The 22755-nt window shown below is 43.3% G+C and overlaps 3 protein-coding genes and 1 non-coding gene across 13 annotated transcripts in view; 3 read left to right on the forward strand and 1 right to left on the reverse strand.

The window, feature by feature from the left end:
* Positions 1 to 762: 762 nt before the first annotated feature.
* On the forward strand, positions 763 to 836 carry TRNAI-AAU. Its single transcript has one exon. It is a non-coding gene; the product is annotated as a tRNA-Ile (tRNA).
* Positions 837 to 1134: 298 nt separating this feature from the next.
* ZNF839 (zinc finger protein 839) lies at positions 1135 to 13871 on the forward strand. Of its 3 annotated transcripts, none has more exons than XM_015287799.4 (8): positions 1135 to 1659; positions 2473 to 3393; positions 4722 to 4973; positions 5845 to 5937; positions 7720 to 7872; positions 9387 to 9527; positions 10509 to 10647; positions 12491 to 13871. In XM_015287799.4, exons 1-8 carry the CDS (start codon positions 1162 to 1164, stop codon positions 13474 to 13476), a joined length of 3183 nt encoding a protein of 1060 aa, XP_015143285.2. In that variant the 5' UTR covers positions 1135 to 1161; the 3' UTR covers positions 13477 to 13871. The 3 variants fall into 3 exon arrangements, with proteins under 3 accessions (XP_015143285.2, XP_015143287.2, XP_421374.5); XM_015287801.4 differs by having other exon boundaries at positions 7720 to 7791; XM_421374.8 differs by having other exon boundaries at positions 2476 to 3393.
* On the reverse strand, positions 13679 to 21898 carry CINP (cyclin dependent kinase 2 interacting protein). Of its 3 annotated transcripts, none has more exons than XM_015287476.4 (5): positions 21868 to 21898; positions 21069 to 21237; positions 19776 to 19902; positions 18635 to 18764; positions 13679 to 15293 (listed from the first exon to the last, which is right to left on the reverse strand). In XM_015287476.4, the coding sequence occupies exons 1-5, from the start codon at positions 21872 to 21874 to the stop codon at positions 15064 to 15066; spliced, it is 663 nt and encodes a 220-aa protein (XP_015142962.1). In that variant the 5' UTR covers positions 21875 to 21898; the 3' UTR covers positions 13679 to 15063. The 3 variants fall into 3 exon arrangements, with proteins under 3 accessions (XP_015142962.1, XP_015142963.1, NP_001264432.1); XM_015287477.4 differs by having other exon boundaries at positions 21640 to 21898; NM_001277503.2 differs by lacking the exon at positions 13679 to 15293 and adding an exon at positions 16848 to 17182 and having other exon boundaries at positions 21868 to 21894.
* Positions 21899 to 21910: 12 nt separating this feature from the next.
* TECPR2 (tectonin beta-propeller repeat containing 2) overlaps positions 21911 to 22755 on the forward strand; it is a 39333-nt gene continuing 38488 nt past the window's right edge. For 3 of the 6 annotated variants that reach the window (XR_005860094.2, XM_046942493.1, XM_046942494.1), the window contains exon 1: positions 22252 to 22700. Coding sequence is in view for 2 of the 6 variants with exons in the window: in XM_046942493.1 (XP_046798449.1) it covers positions 22659 to 22700 (42 nt within the window). In the remaining 4 variants the exon portion in view is untranslated. Of the gene's footprint in view, positions 22229 to 22251; positions 22701 to 22755 lie in introns of those variants that run through there. The other 3 variants (XM_015287798.4, XM_040701265.2, XM_046942495.1) reach the window with 3 other exon arrangements.

Here is a 22755-nt window from a genome sequence, read left to right on the forward strand (position 1 = left end):
GCACTGCCCCCCCCCTGCGCGTGCGCCACGGGGCTGAGGAGGCGGAGCGGCCGTTGGCCTGGGTTGGTCGCGGGATTATTGTCTATCACGTTATGCTTCTCTGGGGGATGGTTTTCTCCACACCCTCCGCAGGCACTCTCCCGAGGGGGAGGGAGTCTGTAGACCGTCTGCGCAGCCCTCGTTTCTAGCTGAGAAGCGTTCCCTGACGCCGAATGCCGCCCGTGTAGCTCTGGTTTGTGCCGGGCACGGCCGCACTTTAACATCCCAGCGCTCCGGCGCTATCTTCGATGGCCGCCTGATCCCTAGCGGCTCCCGCCTGCCACTGCAGGTTGCAGCTCGCAGCCCGTTTCAGGGCGTGCGCTCCGCTGGCTCGCAGTGGGTGGGAATGGCATCGCTGAGGGCATCCGGCTCCTCCGGGAGCCGTACCAAGCCCAGCGCCCGCGCTCCGTTCTTTGGTCACGTCCCCTAGCGCAGGTGTTCTGGTAAACCCTGAAGGGATGCTCCTGAAACAGAAAGCAGTTAGATTGCTGCCGAAAGGAGCTGCAGGCACCACAGACTGCGCTGAACTGCCGGGTGTTTCCCGCGTTTCCTAGGGAGGTGAATCTGTGAAGTGGCACCCGGGTCTCTGCGCGTCTCTCTGCCGCGCTTTCGGGCCGAAAGAACGCTTCATCTGTAATGCAGTCACGGTGAGTTTTGAAGAGGGCTTAGGATGGTGCGGCTGAATCGCTTTAAAGATGAAAGTAAAACTTCCACTGACCACCGGGCCGGTTAGCTCAGTTGGTTAGAGCGTGGTGCTAATAACGCCAAGGTCGCGGGTTCGATCCCCGTACGGGCCAGCGGGTGTGAGTCTTTTTGTTACATCTTTTTCTTTCCCCTCCCGTTTCCTCGAAACAGCGACTACCGTTCAACGGAGTGTGCGCACTTCTTCCCCACGCCGTAGTCGTTTATCTTAGCACATCGTTGGCCGTCTGCCGCTCGCGGGTCACGCTCTGGAAGAGCCCCGCGGCTTTTTTGCCCCCTCGAGGCCGCCGTCGGTACTGTGCGGCCCCGCCCCGGGGGTGCCATTGGCCCGCGCGCCGCCGATGCCCTGACTGCGCCCCGCGCCTCTGAGAGCCGCCCGGGGGGGGGCGATGCGGCTGCCGCCCGCTGACGCCTGCCAAGATGGCGGCTCCTGAGGAGGGGGGCACCGAGGCGCCGCCGCGCCCTCCTCCCCCGGCTGAGGGCGAGCCCCCCGGAGCCGCCTGCGGGGCCACCCTCGGCGCGGCGGCGGCGGAGGAAAGCGGCGGCCTCCCGCCCCCGGTGGAGCTGCGGGCGGTGCCCGAGGAGCTGGCTCGGAGCTTGGCCGCTCTGGAAGGCGGCACCGTCCTCTACGTGCAGGCGGAGGGCGCGGGGCCGAGCGCGGAGGAGCAGCCGCCTTCGCCGTCCCGCCACGCCGCCACGCCTCTGGCTCCCGCGGAGCTGCGGAGGGTGATCGAGAGGGTGAGCAGGGCCCGGGAGCTGCGGGAGGCGTCGCCGCCGCTCCGGGACGGCGGCCCCGAGCCCCCCCCGCCGCCGGCAGCCGTCGTGCAGAACGCGGCCCTGCAGCTGCGGAGCGTGGCCCAGCGCGTGGCCCTGCAGCGCGGCGCGGCCCTAGCGCCCGCCCGCCTCCTCCCGCGGCAGGTAGGGGTCAGAGAACGGCCTCGCTCTGGGGCGGGAGATTCGGTGGGAAGAATATTTTAGAAAGCGTGGCAATGCAGCGGCTCGGGCTGCACAGGGAGGTGGGGGAGTCACCGTCCCTGGAGGTGTCCAGGAACCGTGGAGAGGTGGCACTGAGGGACGTGGTCAGTGGGCACGGTGGCGCTGGGCTGGGTGGTCTTAAGAGATCTCCGACTTGACTGATTTTTGACCCGAGGGTAAGGCAGGCGGCTGCGTGCTCCCCTGGGGGAGAGGAGCCAGTGAGGGATTGGGCAGAGCTAAGGCAGGAACTTAGAAGAGGGGAGAAAGGAAGGAAGGGATAAGAGGAAGCATGCAGCATGTGGTACCATTCATCATCTTGAAGTTGTCTTCAGCGGAGCGCTTACTGCTGTGTCCTGGGTCTGGCATTCAGCCTGCATCATGTTACAGGCTGTAGTTCTGCACTTGTTTTGATGTGAAGGTTACAAATGTGCCGAGGTGATGGCAGTGCTGCTGTCCCAGAACCGGCCTGCTTGCAGGGAACAGTGCTGCAGTGTGACCTGGGAGAAAACTTTACATGCTTTAGTTGACAGCAGTTACGTTGCTGAACATGCAGGAAAGCCATAGCTTGAAGGAAGAGAATCTGTGCATTGACATTAAATCAGTGCTTTGATGCATTGAAATGGAAATTGGATGATGTGTGCTCATTTCTTTATGCCTTGCTTTAAAGGTATATACGTATCGAATTGGTAAATACTGTGTTCATCTAACAAATGCGGTATCCATGTAAATCTCAGCTCTTTCTTTTTTCCACAAAAGCAGCTGGAAACCATTTGTGTTCAAGTTCAGCCAGGACAGATGAAGGAAACAGAAAGGCCAGTGCCATCCTTGGCACCAATCCAGTCCAAAACTGTAATGCTGAGTCAGTCGGTCGGTAGAAATTCTAGCGTGCCGGGACTTGGCATTATTAATCCCCAGATAATTAAGATACAGCCTGTTACAGGACCTGAGCAGCAGCAGCAGCTTTTCCTGCATAGTTCTTCTGAGTCTCCAATTCAGTTGCTTATGCAGAAACCTCTACCATCTCATGGATCAGTGCCTGTGAACAAGATTCCTACAAGTAAGGTGCTAAATGGACAGAAAACTGCACGTGCCACAGTATCACCTGCGAGGTCTTCAAATACTGCAGCCAGCTCAACAAATACTCTGATGCCATGCCTTGAAAAAAAGCAAAAAGATGACAAGCTAAAAAAGTCTTTGAAAGTGAAAACTCGTTCTGGACGGATTTCACGGCCTCCGAAGTACAAGGCTAAAGATTATAAATTCATTAAGATGGAGGATTTGGCTGATAGTCATCAGTCTGACTCTGACGACTACTCTGAGCTGAGCATAGAAGATGATGAAGAAGGGAAGGTGAAGGGAAAGGATGCGTTGTTCAATTCTTCAAATTATAATCTGAAACCCAAAATGTTTAAGTGTCAGACCTGTGAAAAATCCTATATAGGAAAAGGAGGATTAGCAAGACACTATAAACTGAACCCTGGCCATGGACAGCTGGAGTCTGTACCTCAAAAAACACCCTTAAATAAACCTAATGGAAGTATATTTGTGGACAATCTCTGTGGAATAGGAGAGGAAATTATGAGTCCGGTGCATTTGAATTCAATTGCTGTCACTTTAAAAAATGAAAATGCACTACCTGCCAATTTGGAAGAAACTGCTGGCTCACAGGTTGAACAGGTAAAGTGTGTTACAGCTGTCGGTCTTGCACAAAACAGAAGGGCAGTTTTATAGCTGCATACTGTACTCATTCATCTGAGTTCCTACTGACAACAGTGTGAGTATTTCTGAAAAGACTGAAGGTAGAAATTTAAACGCATGTGAATTCACTTGTACATCTTGTTAGTTAAACGTACGAGTCTTGTACTGCTCAGTAATATCCACTCATATGCGAGTTTAGACACACTGCCCATTAAAGTGGTCATAAGAGACAACAACTCAATTTTTCTGAAATGGCATCAGGAATAGTGTTCCTGCAGAGGCACATAAAACATCCCCTGAATGTTTGTTTGTTACTGGATTTCTAACATACGGTCCTCAGATCTGCATAAATAGCCTTTTCTTCTCCAGTCAGAGAAGAATGCTAACATTGTTCGTGCCTTTTGTATGACAGATAGCAAGGCATCAACTGCTTTATCAATTTCTGTTACTGAAATAGAGGATTTTCTGTGGTGAAACTTATTTGGAATCAGAGTGGACTGCAGCTCTTCCTAGAGCAGATTTTGAAAGTGAGGCTTAACTTACCTGTGCAAACTGAGTACTTTCATCTTGACCCTCTGAGCTGGAAGCTACTTCAGCTGCATTTTTTCTGTGATGTTTTAAGCTGGCCAACTCAAAGCTCCTCTTCCAAGTGAAGTTACCTCCTCTCTAACAAACAGTTTGTAGCAAGAGCTGATGCAGTTGTTGTGTAGGGAAAAAAAACAATGTTTTAGATGTAGCGGCGTCCCATTTTTTACTTTTATTGGTAAAACAGAATTTGTCAGAAACATGAATATTTGCAGGTCAAAGTGCCAATGCAGCAAATGGAACCCTTGTCCTCTACACTATTCTGTCATCTGTGGGAAAAAGAGAGAAGCGCAGTATTCTGAACTCAGCTGTCTGTATTGTTGTGTATTTGTTTCCCTGTGTAGCATTCATTTTATGCAAGATGATGGAAATTCTCCTTCAGACAATTCAGTACTATTACTGACTGCTACATTGCTGTAGTACCTGCAGTCTTTAGCTGGAAAACACCAATTCTCAAGAGTTTGTACTGTAACTCATTGCTTTAAACAATGGTCTTGGTCAGGCAAAGGTTTTCTAGAAAGAATATCAGGTTTACCAAAGCTGGTACGTGGATAGAGGAAAACAAATGAGACCTTTGGAGTTATGATTGTATTCAGCCTTGCATTTGTTTAGCATCCTGTTTATTTTTTGCCCAGACTAAGAATTTTGTTATAAAATTATGCTGTACTTAAAGCGCCGTTCAAAACGATGGAAAAAATACTTTTATTTTTCTTTTAATTAAGGCTTGTAAGTCTGCAGAAAGCGGAAACCTGCTGGCAGAACAACAGAATGAAAGCAGTTCAGGACACCGGGGGCCAATAACAGCAAAAGGACCTGGAAGACCCAGACGACCAAAGAGACGTGGTCGACCAAGGATGGGTGGAAGATCCAGGTGTTCTGGAAGGCTTAGCAGACCTGGTCAGTCCCCTTCAAAGTCCCTTAGTAGTGTGTCAACAGAACGCAATGTATTCAGAAGAAAAGCTAGGTTAAAAGAGGTATGGTTCTCTTTTGCAATAATTTCATAAGTATCTTTTTTTTTCCCCAATTGTTTTGGTTTTAGTTTTTGAATCACTGCAAAGATTCATTTTCAAAAGGACTGATAGTTGACATTCCTGTTTACTGATGGCATTTTCTAAGAAAATCTTAATGATGGCTTTTAGGGGAAAAAAAAGGGAGAATGGGAACTCTGTGGAAAGAGCCTTTTGACACGTAGATGTACTCTCATTTTTCTTCTGAAGAATTTCTTCTGAAGAAGTTGCTAGCTACTATTGAGCATCACCTCTGGTGTAATAAAAAGAAACCTGACTGAAGTTTGGCAGCATTTCTAAACATCATCAGCCCTCCCTACTTCGTAAGCTCCTGGGAGAAGATACAACAAGGATTAAAATCCATGCAGCTCATAGGATTCTTTGTTTGTTTTCTATATGTTGTCTATTTTATTTATTTTATGGTTATTAAGTATACTCATATTGTTCCTTTTCTGAGTTTGCGACATCTATGGGACTGAATGTTGTCTCTAAACATGGGTAGTAACTGTTTTGAGGTATTTCTCATTATTCTCCTCTTTTGGTGTTATGTTTGCTTCCGTTCTCTAAGCTGCTTAAACATACATTATGTGTATCCTTCCCTCCAGCCTTTTTCCAAGAGGCAAACTTACTCCTACCTTGCGTTTTTTAACAGTAACTGCCTTGTAGGACTGAGAGCCTGCTATGTGTTGTCTATTTGAAATAGAGAAAGAAGTCACTGTCATGTAAGGTACCTTAGTGTATCCTACAGAAAAGCAGCACTACTTTATGTTCTGAATGTGGGCTGCATTAACCTCTGTAGGCTACTTTGCTCTAACAAACTCATTATGGCTTTTGACAGCTAATACAACAATGTGATAATGAAGACTTGATGGAGCTGGCTCTCCCACGTCTTACAGAGCTTGTTACAGTGTATGAATTCCTGTTGATGAAGGTGAGATTATTATTTTTATCTTTTCAATGTAAAGACATGAATTATTTTAGGAAGGCTTTCATTAATATACACAAAAAGATTCCATGAGTAATGTATCTGGTTTTTCTAAGTTAGAATTGTGCAGAATATAGATGTTGTAGGTATCACTTCAGTTTTACACAGGCAAAATGTTGATAGGTCTTATTGAAAGTTCAGATCGCAGAATCATAGAATGGCCTGGGTTGAAAGGGACCACAATGCTCATCTAGTTTCAACCACCCTGCCATGTGCAGGGTCGCCAACCACCAGACCAGGCTGCCCAGAGCCATATCCAGCCTGGCCTTGAATGCATCCAGAGATGGGGCATCCACAAATTCCTTGGGCAACCTGTTCCAGTGTGTCACCACCCTCTGTGTGGAAAAACTTCTTCCTAATATCCACTCTAAACCTCCCCTGTCTCAGTTTAAAACCATTCCCCCCTGTCCTACCACTATCTACCCTTGTAAACAGCCGTTCCCCCTCCTGTTTATACGTTCCATTCAAGTACTAGAAGGCTGCAAAGAGGTCTCCCCAGAGCCTTCTCTTCTCTAAGCTAAACAAGCCCAGTTTCCTCAACCTTTCCTCATAGGAGAGGTGCTCCAGCCCTCTGATCATCTTAGTGGCCCTCCTCTGGACCCGCTCTAAGAGCTCCATATCCTTCCCGTACTGGGGGCCCCAGGCCTGGACACAGTACTTCAGATGGGGCCTCACAAGAGCCAAGTAGAGGGGGACAATCACCTCCCTCTCCTTGCTGACCACCCCTTTTCTAATGCAGCCCAGGACACAGTTGGCCTTCCGGGCTGCAGGCGCACACTGCTGGCTCATGTCCAGCTTCTCATCCACCAGGACCCCCAAATCCTTTTCCGCAGGGCTGCTCTCAAGGATATTTTCCTCCAGTTTGTATACATACCTGGGATTGCCCCAACCCAAGTGAGGGACCCTGCACTTGGCCTTATTGAACCTCATTAGGTTTTCATAGGCCTACTTCTCCAGCCTATCCAGGTCCCTCTGGATGGCTTCCCTTCCTTCCTATGTATCGACTGCACCGCTCAGTTTGGTGTCATCCACAAACTTGCTGAGGGTGCACTCGATGCCATCGTCTTTGTCATTGATGAAGATGTTAAAGAGCACCAGTCCCAAGACCGACCCCTGAGGGACACCGCTTGCGACTGGCCTCCATCCTGACACAGACACATGGATAACAACCCTTTGGTTGCGTCCAGCCAGCCAATTCCTAATCCATCGAACAGTCTGTCCTTCAAATCCACACCTCTCCCAATTTAGAGAGAAGGATGTGGTGAGGGACTGTGTCAAAGGCTTTGCAGAAGTCCAGGTAGATGACATCCACTGCCCTTCTCCCATCCACCGAAGCCATCACTCCATCATAGAAGGCCACCAGATTGGTCAGCACGATCTGCCCCTGGTGAAGCCATGCTGGCTGTCTCAAATCACCTCTTTATCTCGTACATGCCTTAACATAGCTTCTAGAGGGATCTGCTCCATGATCTTCCCAGCACGGAGGTGAGGCTCACCAGCCTGTAGTTCCTCGGGTCTTCCTTTCTTCCTTTCTTAAAAATGTGTGGAAAAAATGTGTGGGAAAATGGAAAGTCTAACTCTGCTGCTTGGTTCAGTGGTGTTTCTGAAAATTCCGTAGTCTTGATTTGACTGATAGTATTTTTAAACACTGAACAAAACAAAAGATTTTTCTTTCATGTTATTTGAAATACACAGGGGGAAACAACACGTTTCTTCTCTTAATTCCAGGTTGAAAAAGGTTGTCCAGCCAAAGCTTACTTCCCCGATGTGTATAGAGAATTTGAAGAGTTGCATAATATGGTAAAGAAAATGGCTTATGATTACCTCAGTAATTCTGATTTTCTGAGCTGCCAGCAGCCTATTGAAATAAAAGATACGAAGGTAACAAAATGCTCTGCTTGGAACTGGGATTTTTTTTTTGTCTATTTTTAGATTTTTTTTCTCTGATAATTTTTTTTTTTATCCTGGTAAAGTTACTTGAACAAAACATGTTTTCGGATGAGCAAAAGTGGTATTGTTTAAAAAGTACGATAACCAAAGAAAAAGAAATCCATAATAAAACTACAGTTCTAGTATGTGGCAATATGTATATGAACTAGGAAAAAAAGAAAACATCAGTTCTAGCAGTGCTGATTTCTGATACCTGTATGTATTTAGACTGCTATGAAGCTGCACATTACTGCAAGGTGTGTTCAACATCAGAAGTATATTGTGATATTTAGTTAGGAGGGAAAGGGCTGTATTTAAAATGAGTGACCTTGATTTAAAGGGATACGTGGTTTCATTGCAAAATGAGGACAAACTGAATGCTTCTATGCAGTGCAGTCATACTAGCAAATATAAAAGGTAGAGAATAAATTAATGAAATTACAAACTGTTATTTCAATAACTGCAGATTCCTTGTATATGCAGTTGTGTCCAGAAAGACTTGTTTGTGTTGATATGGATCTGTTTATCCTTTATTTAGTCTGTATTCCAGTCAGGAGGAATAAAACAGATCTTTGTACATAACATATTTTTGTTTTCCCTTCTCTGTTTCCAGTAGCAAAAACACTATTTTCCATATTGCCACCACCACCATTTCTAATGATGTGCTTGTTAGGGTACGTCTGCACTGAATGTGCAGCCACAATGAGAAGAGAACATACTGGAAAACTCAGAGTAGAAGAGGTAGAGAGAGAATGCTGGTTCTTATAAGAACCCAGGTTAAGAAATGAAGTCCTATGTGGGCTGTTAGTAGCAGTTAATACTTCCTCTTTTTTTAATAAATCATGATGTTCCCTGTGTGTACTGAAAAACTTGCTAGAGTTACTGCCTGCTCATCTGGCTGTTTTGTAGCTGATTACCACTGATGGTTTCTGTTTGGAATAATGAAGGTGCACCAACTAAAAGGATGCTGTTTATGCTGTCAGTCCCAAAATGGAACCTGTTTCTTGCTTTTCTTCAGTTTCAGCATGCCTTCTTAATATAGAATATGTTCTTTAAAAGAAAACAGCCCAGAAAGGTCATATGGTAGCATACTTACATAAAGATGAAAAGAGAATTTGGAAAATGCATATAAGCTTCTAACAGATCCTTTTAAATAGGAAGACTTAAGTGTTGTTTTTTTTTTTTTAAAGTAATGAAGAGCCTCTACAGTGTTCTCTATTAAGCTCTGCTCTTAGTAACTGTTCCTGGATTCTGTATATAACCAATGTACTCGTAATTCTTTTGAATTTACCTGTTAATATTCACCTTCAAGTATTCTATTCATCTGGAGGTTAGTAGAAAACATAGGAGGCTAAATACTTAATTGAGTTGTCAGATGGAAATGTACTTCTAGATCAGTTCTACGAAATGTATTGAGATTAGAGAGACTAACTTTCACTTATTTTTTCCTGTAACTGTTTTTACAGGTTGCTGAATCACTAGGAATTACAGAAATAACCACTGGCGAACAAAAGATGCAAGGTGTAGACCCTTGTTCACAACATATAATTAAAATGGTTAGTGAGCAAGTGCCCGTGGAGACACTGGGAGAAAAACGGTTAGCTGAGGTATGGAATGCTTTTGTGAAAACTAAAAATGGAACCAGAACAAATTAAAGCTTGTTGAAATAGATAAGTATTTAGAAATCATACTAGTATTATCTGACTTGTATTAAAGTGAGGCTTTCACGGTATTCAGGGTTTGTAAATACTCGAGTGAATATTCTCCTGTGGTGTCACAGCAGAACATGTGAACTAGCAGGTTAAAGATGAACTTTGGGTTAATGCTCTGTAGTACTCGAGACAGAATCTCAAAGGTTTACACGTAACATCATGATACAGAGAAGAATCCTGTTGAAGTGGCAGTAAATGGGCCCCATGGTAGGAAGGATCCTCAAATTCTATAACTTCTCTTATTGATAAGAGCTTACCTCTAGCAGGCTCAAGCATTGGGGAAGGGTTTGCACTAATAATTGGTTGGTAGAGGTGCATGAAAATAGTTGCTTTCTTCCTAACAAGTCAGTTTACCAGATTTGGTTTCTTGAAACCTAGAGCAGGATGTGCTCTATTTCATTTTCTTGAAAGTCATATCTCTATGGTCCTTTCCCTCAACAGTTCTATTTAATCTAGAGTTGTTTCTGGTGGCGGACAAATAAGATTAGTACTCCTCCATTTTAGGCCTGTGGTTAGATTTGAGCTGATCTGTTCTTCATTAAGCCAGCAGTGCTGGACAAGTTGTTCACAGCTGTTTCCTGAAGTTGGAGAGAGTTTATGGCAGGTATATGTACAGCTAATCACAAAGCCTAGAGAGAAGCTTTGATATTAATGCTAGAGTGGTTTGTTTCTACCAAATATCAAAATCTATCAGTGGTAGTTTGGCAAAGTGTGACAACTGTGTTTAAATCCTTCCCGTTCAGGAAGTTCTTACTTCGATGCAAAATCTCATTTTCAAGGACAGTACTGCTGTGAAGTGCCTAGTTAGCTTGTTTTCTTTTCCAATATTGTTAGCTGTTATGGTGGCAGCCAGTTAATTATCTCTTGTATTGACAGAGCTCAGGGGAGGAACTGTTGCCATCAGCCAAAAGGACCAAGTTAGAAGACGTAATGGAGAATGTGAATAATGCTTATTCCAGTCAAGATGAAGTGAAAGAAAAGAGTGGAAATTTATGTACACTCTTTGAAAAAGATGGTAACCTCTTCATGTTTTCCAATTCTGTTGTGTTCACAGAGGAGCTGAACAAATCTTTGTTCTTCAAGCTACTGTGATTTTTGTCCTAAGGTTTCATTTCTCAGCTTGCTTCCCAGGTTCTTCAAAAACAGCTTTTTTACTGGAAAGTCCTCACTGGCAAGAGGGGAAGTTAAGAATGATGCCCACCACAGCAGTAGCTCAATTCTAAATGCATAACAGTCCTCTCATGGATACTACTGCAGTACTGGGAGAATAGGGCTTTCGTCTACCATGTGCTTCCTGCCCGCTTCCTGTCTGCGCTGTCCCTTAGGGTGGTGATGGTGCACAACCTTTGTGTTAGCAGTGGGAGAGCAGCGGAAGAGGAAGCAATGTGTATGTCCTTCCTGCTGCCGCAGTGGACTGCAGGGGTGGAATCATCTGAACTTTGTGGATCCTGGGGGAGGGGAAGAACTGGAGGTTATCCTGTATCCCAGGGGAGGTGCAGGAGCTAATGACTGGCACTAAGACAATATGTTGTGTGATGGTCTTTGGGCACATGTCCTTATTTTTCTCCCTTCTTTTTCTCCTTTCTTTCTCTTTACTCCTCCGGCTCCTCAGGTTGGCAGGCTAACAGTGGGTTAGAGAGGAAAGTGAGATTGTTGCCACCTGTAATCTCTCCATACTCTACTGGTCTTTAATCTGAAAGTGTTTCACTATTCAGAGGCATTGTGATCACTGTCGTGAAGGATTCCAGCCCTTACCCATCTCTAGTAAAATGTGTACCGTTTCCATCTCTGCTTTGTACCTATCTTTTTGATGTTGCTATGAGCTACTTTTCTTTTGCTCTTTGCATGTCTTTGTTAGTGGTTGCTTTCTTGTTTGTTTTTATGTTGTTACCCACTTCTCTGTTCCACTTCACCCCCTCAGTTTAATTTTGTTTCTCTGAAAGGCTCTCTGCATGACAGTGCTTATTTTCTTCTTATCATACAGTTTTCTTCTGAGCTATGAGGTTGTGGGTTAGGTTGTTGTTTTTGTTTTAAAAGAATTTTGTTTCACTTGCACAGGCTGGTAGGCTTCTGTTAGTTTACAGTACAAAAAGCTAAAAGAGTCCTTTTGTAGTTGTTAGGTTTCCTTTCTTGTGCAATGGTATCTTCCATAACAAAAATTACCTTTGTTCCTTTTGATCTCCAGTTATAAACCTGACAGCTCAAGCTCCTGCTCTCCTGCTACTTAGCAGTTATTGTTAAGCTACCTGCTGGGTTTATGAGAGCCCTTAGTCCAAGTCATACAAGTGGCAAAACAAACTAAATTCCTGTTGTTTTGCCCATTCTGTCTCAGGCCAAATGTGGTCCTGGGTCTGCTAACACAGCTCATAAGTCACACAGTAATTTAACTTCTCTGAATTTTCAATAAGCTTGACTGGTCAACAGAATTTTTACGAAGTTTAAAAGCTTCTGTCAATGTATTGATGCTAATGAGGATGAGCAACTGACAACCTTGTGCCATGCTCTTTATCGCTTAATGTTACTGGCTGTATGCCAGATGGGGGGGAAAAAGATAAATCTGACTTTCAGCCCAGGTTGTTTTCAAGATTAACAGGAAAAGAATGCTACTTCTAATGTAAGGTCCTTTCATATTGAAATACACAATAATATTTCACTATTCAAAAAATACCTTCAGTATAGTTATGCTGGCCCCCTCACTCCAAAGTGCTCTGAAACTCCACAGAAAATGCTTCAGGCTTGCTAATTTGAGAGAGGAAAGCAGGCTAGCATTTCCTCCAAAATTATCACATGAAAAAATAGTGTTTTGGATGTGCAGTATTAGCCTACCCAACAAAACGGTATTTCTTTCAACTTTACAGGTCTTAATCCATTAAATGGAGAAATCCTGCTTCCAGAAGACAGACGTGTCACTTGCTGCACAACTGGAAGCATGTTACCTGCAGAGGAGGAACGTAATTTACTTGTTGATTCAGAAGTTAGAATCAATGATGAAAATTCAGGTACCTTCTCTCAGACCGTGGAAATGAGGATAGAGTATTCCCAACCTGTAGACAGACAGGGACCAGGTATTTCAGCTGATGCATCTTTGCTACATACTGAAATTGTATTGCCTGTAGAAGCAGGTTGTTCACCAGAATTAGCTGAAGCACACTTAGTGAGTCAAAACACAGCAGGTGGACTGTCAGCCTCTGAACCCTGCAACTCTGTGTCAGAGCGTGCAGTGGGCATTCAGAGCACTGCCTTGGCAATGAGTGAGGAAAATGGTCTCAATCAAAAATGCCAGACACCGCAAGAAGAAAGCCAGAATTTTGCTATGAAAGGACAATCCGAACAACTTCATGATGCTGGTATGACTCAGATGCAGGAAATGGAAAAAGCTTTTTCAACACACGTGCCAATAAACTATCCACACGGTGCTCAGGCTGAGTTGCACCAGAATCCTGTCCAAGAAGCCTCTCTCTCTGCTGGTGTGAACCATGACTGCGCCTATAATAACGTGAGTGAATTTCCTTGTGGGACAGAGGAACAACACGAGCTGGAGAATGCAGTTGCTGTAGATCAAACTGTAGCTTTTGAGATTACTGATGGGAGCCATGACTTTTTGACTCAGGGACATGAACAGATTTTTATTCAGACTACTGATGGGCTTATTTTGTCTCATCCTGATGCTGCTGTTTTGTCTCAGGCAGAAGGTATTGTTATTGTAACCGATTCTGATGGTACTACAATGCACATTCGCACACCTGATGGGATACCTTTGGAAACTGTGGAAGCACTACTGGCAATGGAAGCAGATGGCCAAAGCGAGGATGTTCTGCTCTCACAAAGTGAATTGGAGCCATAAATTAGAATACTACATAGTCTTTCTTCTAGGAAAGACTGACTATATAAAATGTATATTTTTCTAATGTGAATAGTGAGATAATTGAAATTTAACTTATTTGTAAACTGTTTCTATGCCCTATACTTTTTATAACTTATGTTTATAAACATCCAAAACAATTGCATCCAAAAATTCTAAAATTAACATTGTTCTCCTTGTTTTATATGTTGGGGGGGGGGGGGGGAATAGAAAGTGGAAATCTGTCAATCCTAAAACTGTTGCACTATTCCCTTTTGTTACGCAGTTCCTTTTCTCTCTAGCCATCTAAAAATGCAGTAAGTTGTACTGCTTTTTGGCAGTGATGTGCTGTGTACTGGCAAGCTGTGTATGGGTAAAATAAAAGCTATTTGAAAGTATGCATTTTCTGTGCTGCTGAGATTACAAGAAAACTGCTGTTTTGCACTTTCTTAAAGCTAGTTTGAATACATTAGCATCTCGACTTGGCGTTCACAGCTCCGCCTGGAAAAATGGGGGTTTCAAATACAATCCGTGCTTGTGCACTCCAGGAACAATGTGACAGCCTAACTGATCTTTATTTAAATAGCACTAGGCTAAGCATCCACTGAGTTAGAGATAAAAAATAGCCTCAAGCAAGAATTGATTTGTACTGAACTACAGGAAATGCATTCAAATATTCTTGCTGATGTTGTCCTAATGGTCAGCTGTGCATTCACCACTTGCTGTTACTTGGACAGAAAAGGGAAGGTGCAAAACTACTGAACTTCTTTAATAGGATAACAAATTCTTTTTAAATTTTAGGGCCTGATGATCTCTTTTAATTCTTAGATTTGTATTATTATTTTTCCTAAATTCATATCTTTCTTTTTCTCCTCCATCTCAGAAATTCTAAGCTTTGGCCTTCTTAGTTATTCTACACTGCTCTGTACTGTTTAATCATAATAAAAAATTAGCCTTGACTGTTAATTCCTGTTTCTCTATGCAGAGATTGAAAGTTCTTATGTTATTTATTACCTACTGCTATCCTGTGTGGTAGTGAAGTGGTATTTAATGCTTGGATGATATTTTTGTGGCTGCTTTCTTGCAGCTTGTCCAACCCACCGACTTTTCTTTCAAAAAGCTTATCAGGTAAAAAAGATCAGCCCTAAATGACCATTATCTTAATTTTGCTTGTGAACTCTTGCAGATGTTAATGAAAACTGATAAGATGCAATGTATGTGTTGCCTCATTGAAACTACTGAGATAATTGGACAAATCAGCTAAAAGCACCTATAATGTGCAGAACTGTTCTTAAACCAAATATTCATAGCTATTAGGGAAAAACATACTAACATGGAATTCAAATGAGAGAGTGAGACGATTCAGGGATTATCTGCCTTATAATATTCCATTTATTTATTTATTGCTTGGTTGCCTGAATAGAAGGTCAAATTATGGTTAGGCAGAACACTGTACTTCTTGCAGGGTTGTGAAAGATGTCATTATGTGTTAAGAATAACTTAAGAACCCGTCTGGTTCTTAAGTTTATAGAGGTTGTTTTGGTTTTGTTTTTGTGATGTATTTCTGTTTGGTTTTTATTGTTTTCTTTTTCAGGAGGTAATAATGGTCATTACCTCACAAAGGAGGTAATGAAGATACCATGCGAAGCACAGTTCTGTCAGTCTTCCTGAGACTTTGATTGCAGTAAGCAATTCCTTTTTACTGCTCTTTTGTACTGTCTGTCTAATAACTGCATTTGAGGGCTCAGGTGTCACGATGAGCTGTATTTCAAAGAATCTCTGCAGTGATGATTTTGCAGCAATCTTCTGTTCTATGGCAACTAGTGAGCAAAGGGATACATAAGCATTAAGTCTCCTTCCTGAAGAGCTTTGATTCTTCTCAGAAATAAGAACAGACTACAATTTCCACTTATGCAGAAAATGAGAACTTGTTTTCATTCCCTACTGATCTGTTGGTGGTAGGAAATACAATGTACCTCTGCGCATCTTAAAAGAGCAATTCTGTAAATGAACCCACCTTGTTTCTTTGCAAAATATTTTCCAAGTGTGAAGGTGTTTCCATAGTGACAAGGGTCTGGCCCTACTCATAATTTAAGGTGGCTGTTCAGCTGTGTGGAACACTTGCCAAGAAAAATAGTATAAACTAACAAAGCTCTTCCTCTTTGTGTTCTCCTTGAGGTACAGTAGAATTTCTTTTTAGACACTAGAAAGTTGGGCTAAGAATAGGACGCTATTAAGCTGTCAGAAACAACCTCTCTGTCGACCACAGAACACCTTTCTGATTCATGTATGTCCATTTGGTTGCTCCAGGCAACTTTTGCATTTCCCTTACCAAACCTATGGGGTTTCAGCTTGGAACTAGCTAAGCAAATGACCCTATTTTTCCTATCACAAATCTGTGCCAGAATCACTTGCTGTTAATGAGATTTTTCTCATGTCAACCCACAGCCACTGTAGCCATTTCATAGCAGCGTGCACTTCACATTATTTTTAGTTCAAATAGTTGTTTCAGGGAGAAATCAAGGGCAAACATCTTTCAGGGCACAGCAATGATTCAGCAGCACTTAGGAATGCTAATTAATGGTGTGAAGCAGAAGACCTAAAGCAACGTTTCATATAAGGAGCAGGTCGTATATGCAATCAGTAAGAGGGAGGAATTTGGATTATTAATGTTAAGTAAGAAAGAAGGCCTAAATTCACCAAATATTAGGGGTTGAACTAGAAAAAAGAATGATGGAACAGCTGCAGAGTTTCCAAGTTGTAACACACTTTGCTGAAAAGAGCTCATTTGCAAGAACAGCCAACAGTTATTAAAGGCTTGGTAAGCGTTGCAGCTTTTCTGTGCCACCCAGGTCTGATGCAGTGGTATGCAAAGGGATTATTATGTCTTCAGGAATGGAAGCATATAAGGGTATTGAATTCCCTTCAGCATTTAGCTTTTGCATTAACTGTTTTTGCTAAACGTACTCTCTACTCTTTTTTTCCAAGAAAGGCAGAAAGCAGCACAAAAAGAGAAAAGCAAGAATTTGAGCTACCAATGCTTGTTAGTACAAGAACACTGGTCATGTTTAAAAAAAAAACAAACAACCAAACACATCAAGCAGCAGTGAATTTCTAAGGTAAGAGCAACAACGTAGATATTTTAGAACATCAAGACTTGGAAAGTAGTTAATTATTAGTTCCAGGTGTCTATGTGCATTGAATCTCCTCCCTGAGACCACTACAGAAGTGCTCATCTCTCATTATGGAGAATTTGTACAACCATGAAGCTTCTATCCAGCCTCCCACCCATAGCCTCTGTCATATGCTTAAACGAATTAAAGCAACCAAAAGCAGATTGTCAGGTGAAGAAAAGAGTATCAGCTGAGACAAAGTAATGAATACAAATACAAAAAAATATTTTAATAAGATTTACAAAACCTTAATTTACTTGGTGAGCCTTGTCAGTTCACCATTTCAGCTTCACGTAAGCATCATGAGAAGCAAGTCAAGCAACATCTGAAATTCTAGCACTGTCTGTGCCCTGTTTCCAGAAGCATGGCTTCAAGCAGTAGTTTGCTGCTGTTGTCAAGGTAAGGCTGGTATAACCACGATGATAAATAGACCATCATCAGATCCTGGTCAGCAGAATGAGCAATTTCTTGTACGATTGTTTGCTTGAGTTGTAGTTCCTTCTTGTACATTTCAGAGAGCTTCAGAGAAACCTCATCTGAAATGGATTGAAAAAACCAAACCCACTGATGGTCAGAGATCAGCAGTTTGCTAAATGCTGAATTATGCCCGTACTATGTTGATCACTGGAAGAACAAAAGCTGTTCCCCATGTTTAAACATCCTATTTCTTATACAGTCAATAACGTTGGTATGCTGGAGCATAAAGTGCTAAATTTTTTAGTCAGTTTCTGGACATGCTTTTAAATGGTAGTGATTTTGATATGAATCCCCTCTTAATTCTAGAACAAGCAGTGGTATTGGTTTTCAGGGCCACTATAAAACCAGCAGTAATTACAGCTATTCTTTTAAATAACTGAATTTTTATTTAAGATTTCGCAATGCTATCTTAACGTATGAACTTCAAATTTCAGTCACTGCTGATTTTATCTAAACCAAAGAATGTCCTCACATGCTGTCAAGCCCTTCAGCGATGCGTGATTGCCAATAAGAGACACCAATAGTGAAGGATAACGGTGAAACAGAACAACTGACCAAACCTGAAGTGCATAATGTAAAAACTAGTATTGTTACTAGTTACACTGGTAATATATGTAGGGGCTTTAAAATACATTTATATAATCATCTATTTGATTGATTTTCTAAAAAAATGACCACATAAATTCATTGTAAAGAGAGACTGATCTTTGTTTCTAACTTAGTCTGAATTATTGCTACTTTCAGGAGGAATTTATTCTTCACAGAGGGAAGACCATCACTAAATGATGCAGTCACAATGAGTGTTTTGACAGCAGTTGGTTGTCATTATCATTCTTAACCTTTCAAGTTGACAAACTAATACGTAAGATTCCCACTGGCTTGTAGTGAAATAAGAAGGGGGGCTTTCACAAGGCATGACTTTCACTGCACAGAGAAGCCAGCTGGTTTGCACACAATTAGGTTTCTCTTGAACTGGGAAGCAGTACCTTTTGCCACCAAGCGAATCCAAAAAGGATTGACAGTAACAGAAGACAGAAACTGAATATTCTTTACTTATCTTTACTAACAGTGTGATAAGAGCTACTTTTCTTTGTTTGCTTGAGAATTAACTGAGGACTATCTCGTTCTTCGCATTCAAGGATTTCATTTCAGTGTCAAGTAAGAGGTCAGTCTGTAGCCAACAGCTTAACATTACCAAACTGCAATATTGTCTCTCTCTACAAAAGATGTGGCTGTTGCAGCTTGGGCATTGGAAGCTGACAAGCTCAGTTCTAAGCTGTAATTGTTGCATGTCAGACAATGCTTGGCAATCCATACAAGCAGTCATCAGCAGTAATCCTAAACCAAGTAATGCACTTGTGTGTTTATCGATTAGTCAATTATAAAGAAGACTGATTCACACACTTTCTCTAAGGGAGGATAAACATATAAGAGGGTGTATTTTCCAGCCTTAAGTTGGATGACTTCAATGACAAAGTGCATATATCTAAAATGATCCATTATTTACTTACAGAAGTACGCTGTGGGCCATGTGTGAAACAGGGGTGCTGCGCAACTCCCACCTCCATGGTGGAACTTTTCCAAGTCACAGATTCCTTTGGTAGTCGAAGAGAGCTTTTCCATTTTCAGCTGTATTTTTGTCTGAAAACAATGAACATGTAAAGCTAACGAGTGCCTCAGGAACGTTAAGCCACTATAGTCTTCAGCATTTTTTAAACACTGAAGACTTTACTTAGTCTTAGCATTTCTAATTCACTTTTTTTAACTCCAGACAGGAATCAAAGCTGGAACTTACATACAGAATTAATGAAATACCCTAGAATTTCAGATGCTGCAGGTAATTACTGATTCTGATTTTGCATAAAAAGGTAAACACCCAAATTACTCTTGCTTTTTCCCACAGAACGCAATCTGAGGAAAATCTAAGTGCTCCTGCTTATTCTAAATACTGATCTGGTAGCCTGTCTGTATAAAAAGTCTATCTATTATCTTGTTAATGCTCCTCCAAATTGGCTAAGGGCTATAGAAGTATTTTTTTTTTTAACTAAAAATTTTAGATCTCAGTTCTGAGCAAAAACCTCCTGTCAAACTGAAATGTGACATTAATTCCTGACAACGTATCCAGAAAGAAGGTGGGCAGAATAATGATTATCCTTCTCTACTCCTTATAGAGAGAATGAGCTCTGCACAGAAAGTAGAGGTAGGCAGACTGAAAGTGTAATTGCATAATGTCTGAGCAAAGATAGCTGCAATGGATATCATGGCAGATAAAGCACTACTCTGTACTTTAAGTTGGTGTTTACTTTGCTCTAAACAGAGGGGACATTTGGGATAAGAAAACAGACATCAAGTGTATTTTTAGAATGGATTATTATATGACTTGTTTTCAGAGGATCACGTTATAAATAACATAATAACATAAAATAACAATATAAGAATTATAAGCAGAAGGTAGATATAGAAATAACTTTCAAATCTATCAAGAAAGCAAACAAATGGAGCATGCTGTATTTATATCATTAAGGTTTGAAGGCAATGAAGTATGAATAAAAATCTCCGACTTTATGCTTACAACAGACACTTAACATCATGGTCTTATGTTGTACTTGAAAACTCCTGATACTACTTCTAAGACTGAAAAATGAATATTACCATCTTTTTTAAGGTCTCCAGCAACTCTGTGCAGCAATTGTCCAGCTCTTCGTTGTATTTTGGAGACGGCTTTTCAGATTCTGTGGTACTGTTATCACAGGTTATCTCCAGTTTGTTATCTTGAAGTCTAAAACATAAGGCAAGCATACAGGTTTACTCAAGCTGTGCGGACTTAAAGTCCTTGTGATCTGATCTCACAAAATCTCTCAGAGGCTGTTCATGAGAATTTCTATATAAAACCAGAAAGGAATGCAGCTAAACCATATCAGCAATTAAGGCTGGTAACCTTCAGAAGAACAGGGGGTTTCTCTACTTTAGAGCCTGTGCTCAAAAAAAAACCCAAACCCAAAACACTCACAAATGTTAAGATAACTCCTTTTCCCACTTTACCTTGTCCCTGACAAGGAGGAATGCATGCCAGGCTTCAACTGGCCCAGCCAACAGCCTGGTACCTCCCCGCTGTCACTTTCACTGACAGTTTTATCTAAGATTTAACTGCAAACCAGAGCAGGCATGTGTCCTTGCTGAGAGTCTTGCTGACTCTCCCACTTCTCTTGCTTTACTTTCCTGTAAACACTGACAGAGGAGAGGGAGATGCTAGAGAGAGAAAGCCACATCTGACACCTTTACAACAAAATATTCCTGAGCCTGTCTGTTAGAACTCTGTCAAACAAACCCTGTTCACCTGTCGGACTCTTCAGAAGCTACTTCTCAAAACCCTGCTTTTTGGAAGGTTTTTCTTGACAGCATGATGACAAAATTCTACCAAAATTATTTTATTGTTTTGGGTTTTTTTTTTTTCCTCCAAATCATCACTGTTATACCTTCTTCTGTCCATATAAAACACAGATTTATTTTTCTTAAAATCTGCTGAACTCCTGACTTCAGTAAAATTTGGTAATATTGGCATCAGTGTGAATATACAAGAGAGTAAAGAAACTCTTGCATCTCTGTCACAAATCTCTGTGTGGGCACAGATTTGTAGGACTTGATTCTAATTTTGTACATTCCATAAGTATTTTAAATAGCCATTATGCCATTATGTGTAATAAACATTTTCTGTTTCTTGCAAATACCATTACCTTAAGAGATTATTTTAGCATTTATGAGACATTTACATCTTATTTAAATGTAAATGCTTTTGGAACCAAAAAGTGCAGCTGCTGAGTTTGATCTAAGAGCTCGTTCATCCTCTCAGACTTGTTCTATCTTTACAGTGAAGAAAACAGATTAATTTCTCAGTAAGGCAATCCTCATGCAGTCTTTCCTGGTATATGTTATCAACATACTTACTGCTCACTGATCTTCATGTTGACTATTTTGTTTGCAGTAGTAAATCCACTATCATTCAGTCTCTCCCATTTCATCATCAAGTTGTGCCAGTCCGCTGCATTATCTTTAACTTTTCTTGCACTGACAGATAAGACAGGTCTTCTTGGAGTACCATCAGCAGGACTTTTTGCTATGGATGAAAGAAATGGGAAGTTCATTGAAAACATACGGAAACAAATCAGCGTGCTGTAAACGTGTAAAAGCTTTCCTTGCCTTACTCTGAATCTTGACTAAAGTAAAATGGCTGAGATAAGGGAAAGGTTTATTTCAATAAGGGCGGTGAGGCAGTGGCACAGGTTGCCCAGAGAGGTGGTGGGTGCCCCATCCCTGCAGACAGCCGAGGTCAGGCTGGACGGGGCTCTGAGCAGCTGATGGAGCTGTGGGTGTCCCTGTTCAGCGCAGGGGGTTGGACTGGATGGCCTCTAAGGGTCCCTTCCAAATCAAACGATTTTGTGATTCAGTGAAAACGGAATTTACATTAACTACGTTCATGAAACCTAATTCCTCACCTATCAGTTTTGTTACTACTTACACCAAAGTCACGCTATTAAAAGCATACTCCGAGATGTGATACTTTAACGCGGACAGTACGGACAGCGTGACCCCTGTCACCGGCCACAGAGGGCCACAGAGCGCCTCACCGCGCCTTCCCCGATCCACCCCCAGCCCCGCGCTGCTCCCGCGCTCTGCCATCCCGCTGCGGAGCCAGGCAGGCGGCGCCCAGAGGCGGGCTGCAGGACCGGCCCGCTCCCTCACTCACCCGCCATAGCGGCGCCCGCGGAAGTGCGCTCACGTCCGGCCCCGCCCAGGCCCGGCCCCGCCGAGCGGCTCTGGCAGCGGGGCCGCCGCCGGTGCCTCGGGGCCTGAGTGGTGTTGCGTCCTCTCTTTCCCGTCCGTCTCTTCTCCCGCTCCGCCGGCAGCCATGACCGCCCTCGGTTCCTGACGAGGTGAGCGCTGCCGCGTCTCCGCGCAGCCTCCGTCCTCGGCGGTCTGCCACCGCGGTGGAGCGGCCGACAGCGCTGGTGGGGCCGGGAGAGCTTCTCCGCCTCCTTCCCCTGCTTGCGGAGAGGGACGCGGACGGGCGCCTGGATGGAACTCCGCTTCCAGAGGGGAAGGCTGCGGTGGGCGCGGGCGGCGGCGCCGAGCGGGCGTTGGGCGCGGGGCGGCTGAGGGGGTCCGGGCCGCGGCGGGCGCTTTCTCCGCAGCTTTGCCGGGCTGAGGGGAGCTCGGGGCACAGCGCGGCGAGGGGCTCGGAGGAGAAAGTTCGCACCCAGAGTGTCCTGCGCCCCTGTGTGTGCGGGCAGCAGCCTGGATCGGCCTTTTCGCAGTCCCTGTCACCTGGCGTTGTTCCTTGTTTGTTGTTTTTTTCCCCTCTGCTTTCTGAAGAAACGCCAAAAAATGCGGCGTTTCGTGGGTATCTCAGAGCCGTGTGTGCGTTAATTTGGTGGTAGCTGCCTGAAAACGTGAGAAGAGTTGGAAAATAAAAAGCGTTTGTGGCCCACGTCAGAATTCGTCCCTCTCCAAGGGGCCTGAATGTAAAGATTGATTTCCATGGAAGAGCTGAGCAGCAGGGCTGTACAGAGAGGATGCCAGGTTCGTGCTGTGACATACGCTGGAGCTGAAGCCGCAGCCAACTGAGCCTCTGTCT

Source organism: Gallus gallus, chromosome 5, assembly GCF_016699485.2.
Source record: "Gallus gallus isolate bGalGal1 chromosome 5, bGalGal1.mat.broiler.GRCg7b, whole genome shotgun sequence".
Classification (NCBI taxonomy): domain Eukaryota; kingdom Metazoa; phylum Chordata; class Aves; order Galliformes; family Phasianidae; genus Gallus; species Gallus gallus.

What these genes read in the sequence shown, in the direction of transcription:
- ZNF839 (XM_015287799.4), top strand. Translation starts at nt 1,162, where the DNA reads ATGGCGGCTCCTGAGGAGGGGGGCACCGAGGCGCCGCCGCGCCCTCCT. An exon ending in CCCGCCTCCTCCCGCGGCAG is followed by an intron (nt 1,660 to 2,472) that starts GTAGGGGTCAGA and finishes TTTCCACAAAAG; the next exon opens with CAGCTGGAAACCATTTGTGT. An exon ending in TACACTCTTTGAAAAAGATG is followed by an intron (nt 10,648 to 12,490) that starts GTAACCTCTTCA and finishes TCAACTTTACAG; the next exon opens with GTCTTAATCCATTAAATGGA.
- CINP (XM_015287476.4), bottom strand. An exon ending in AACATGAAGATCAGTGAGCA is followed by an intron (nt 19,903 to 21,068) that starts GTAAGTATGTTG and finishes CTTATGTTTTAG; the next exon opens with ACTTCAAGATAACAAACTGG. An exon ending in ATGGCCCACAGCGTACTTCT is followed by an intron (nt 15,294 to 18,634) that starts GTAAGTAAATAA and finishes TTTGCTCACTAG; the next exon opens with TTGCCATAGAACAGAAGATT.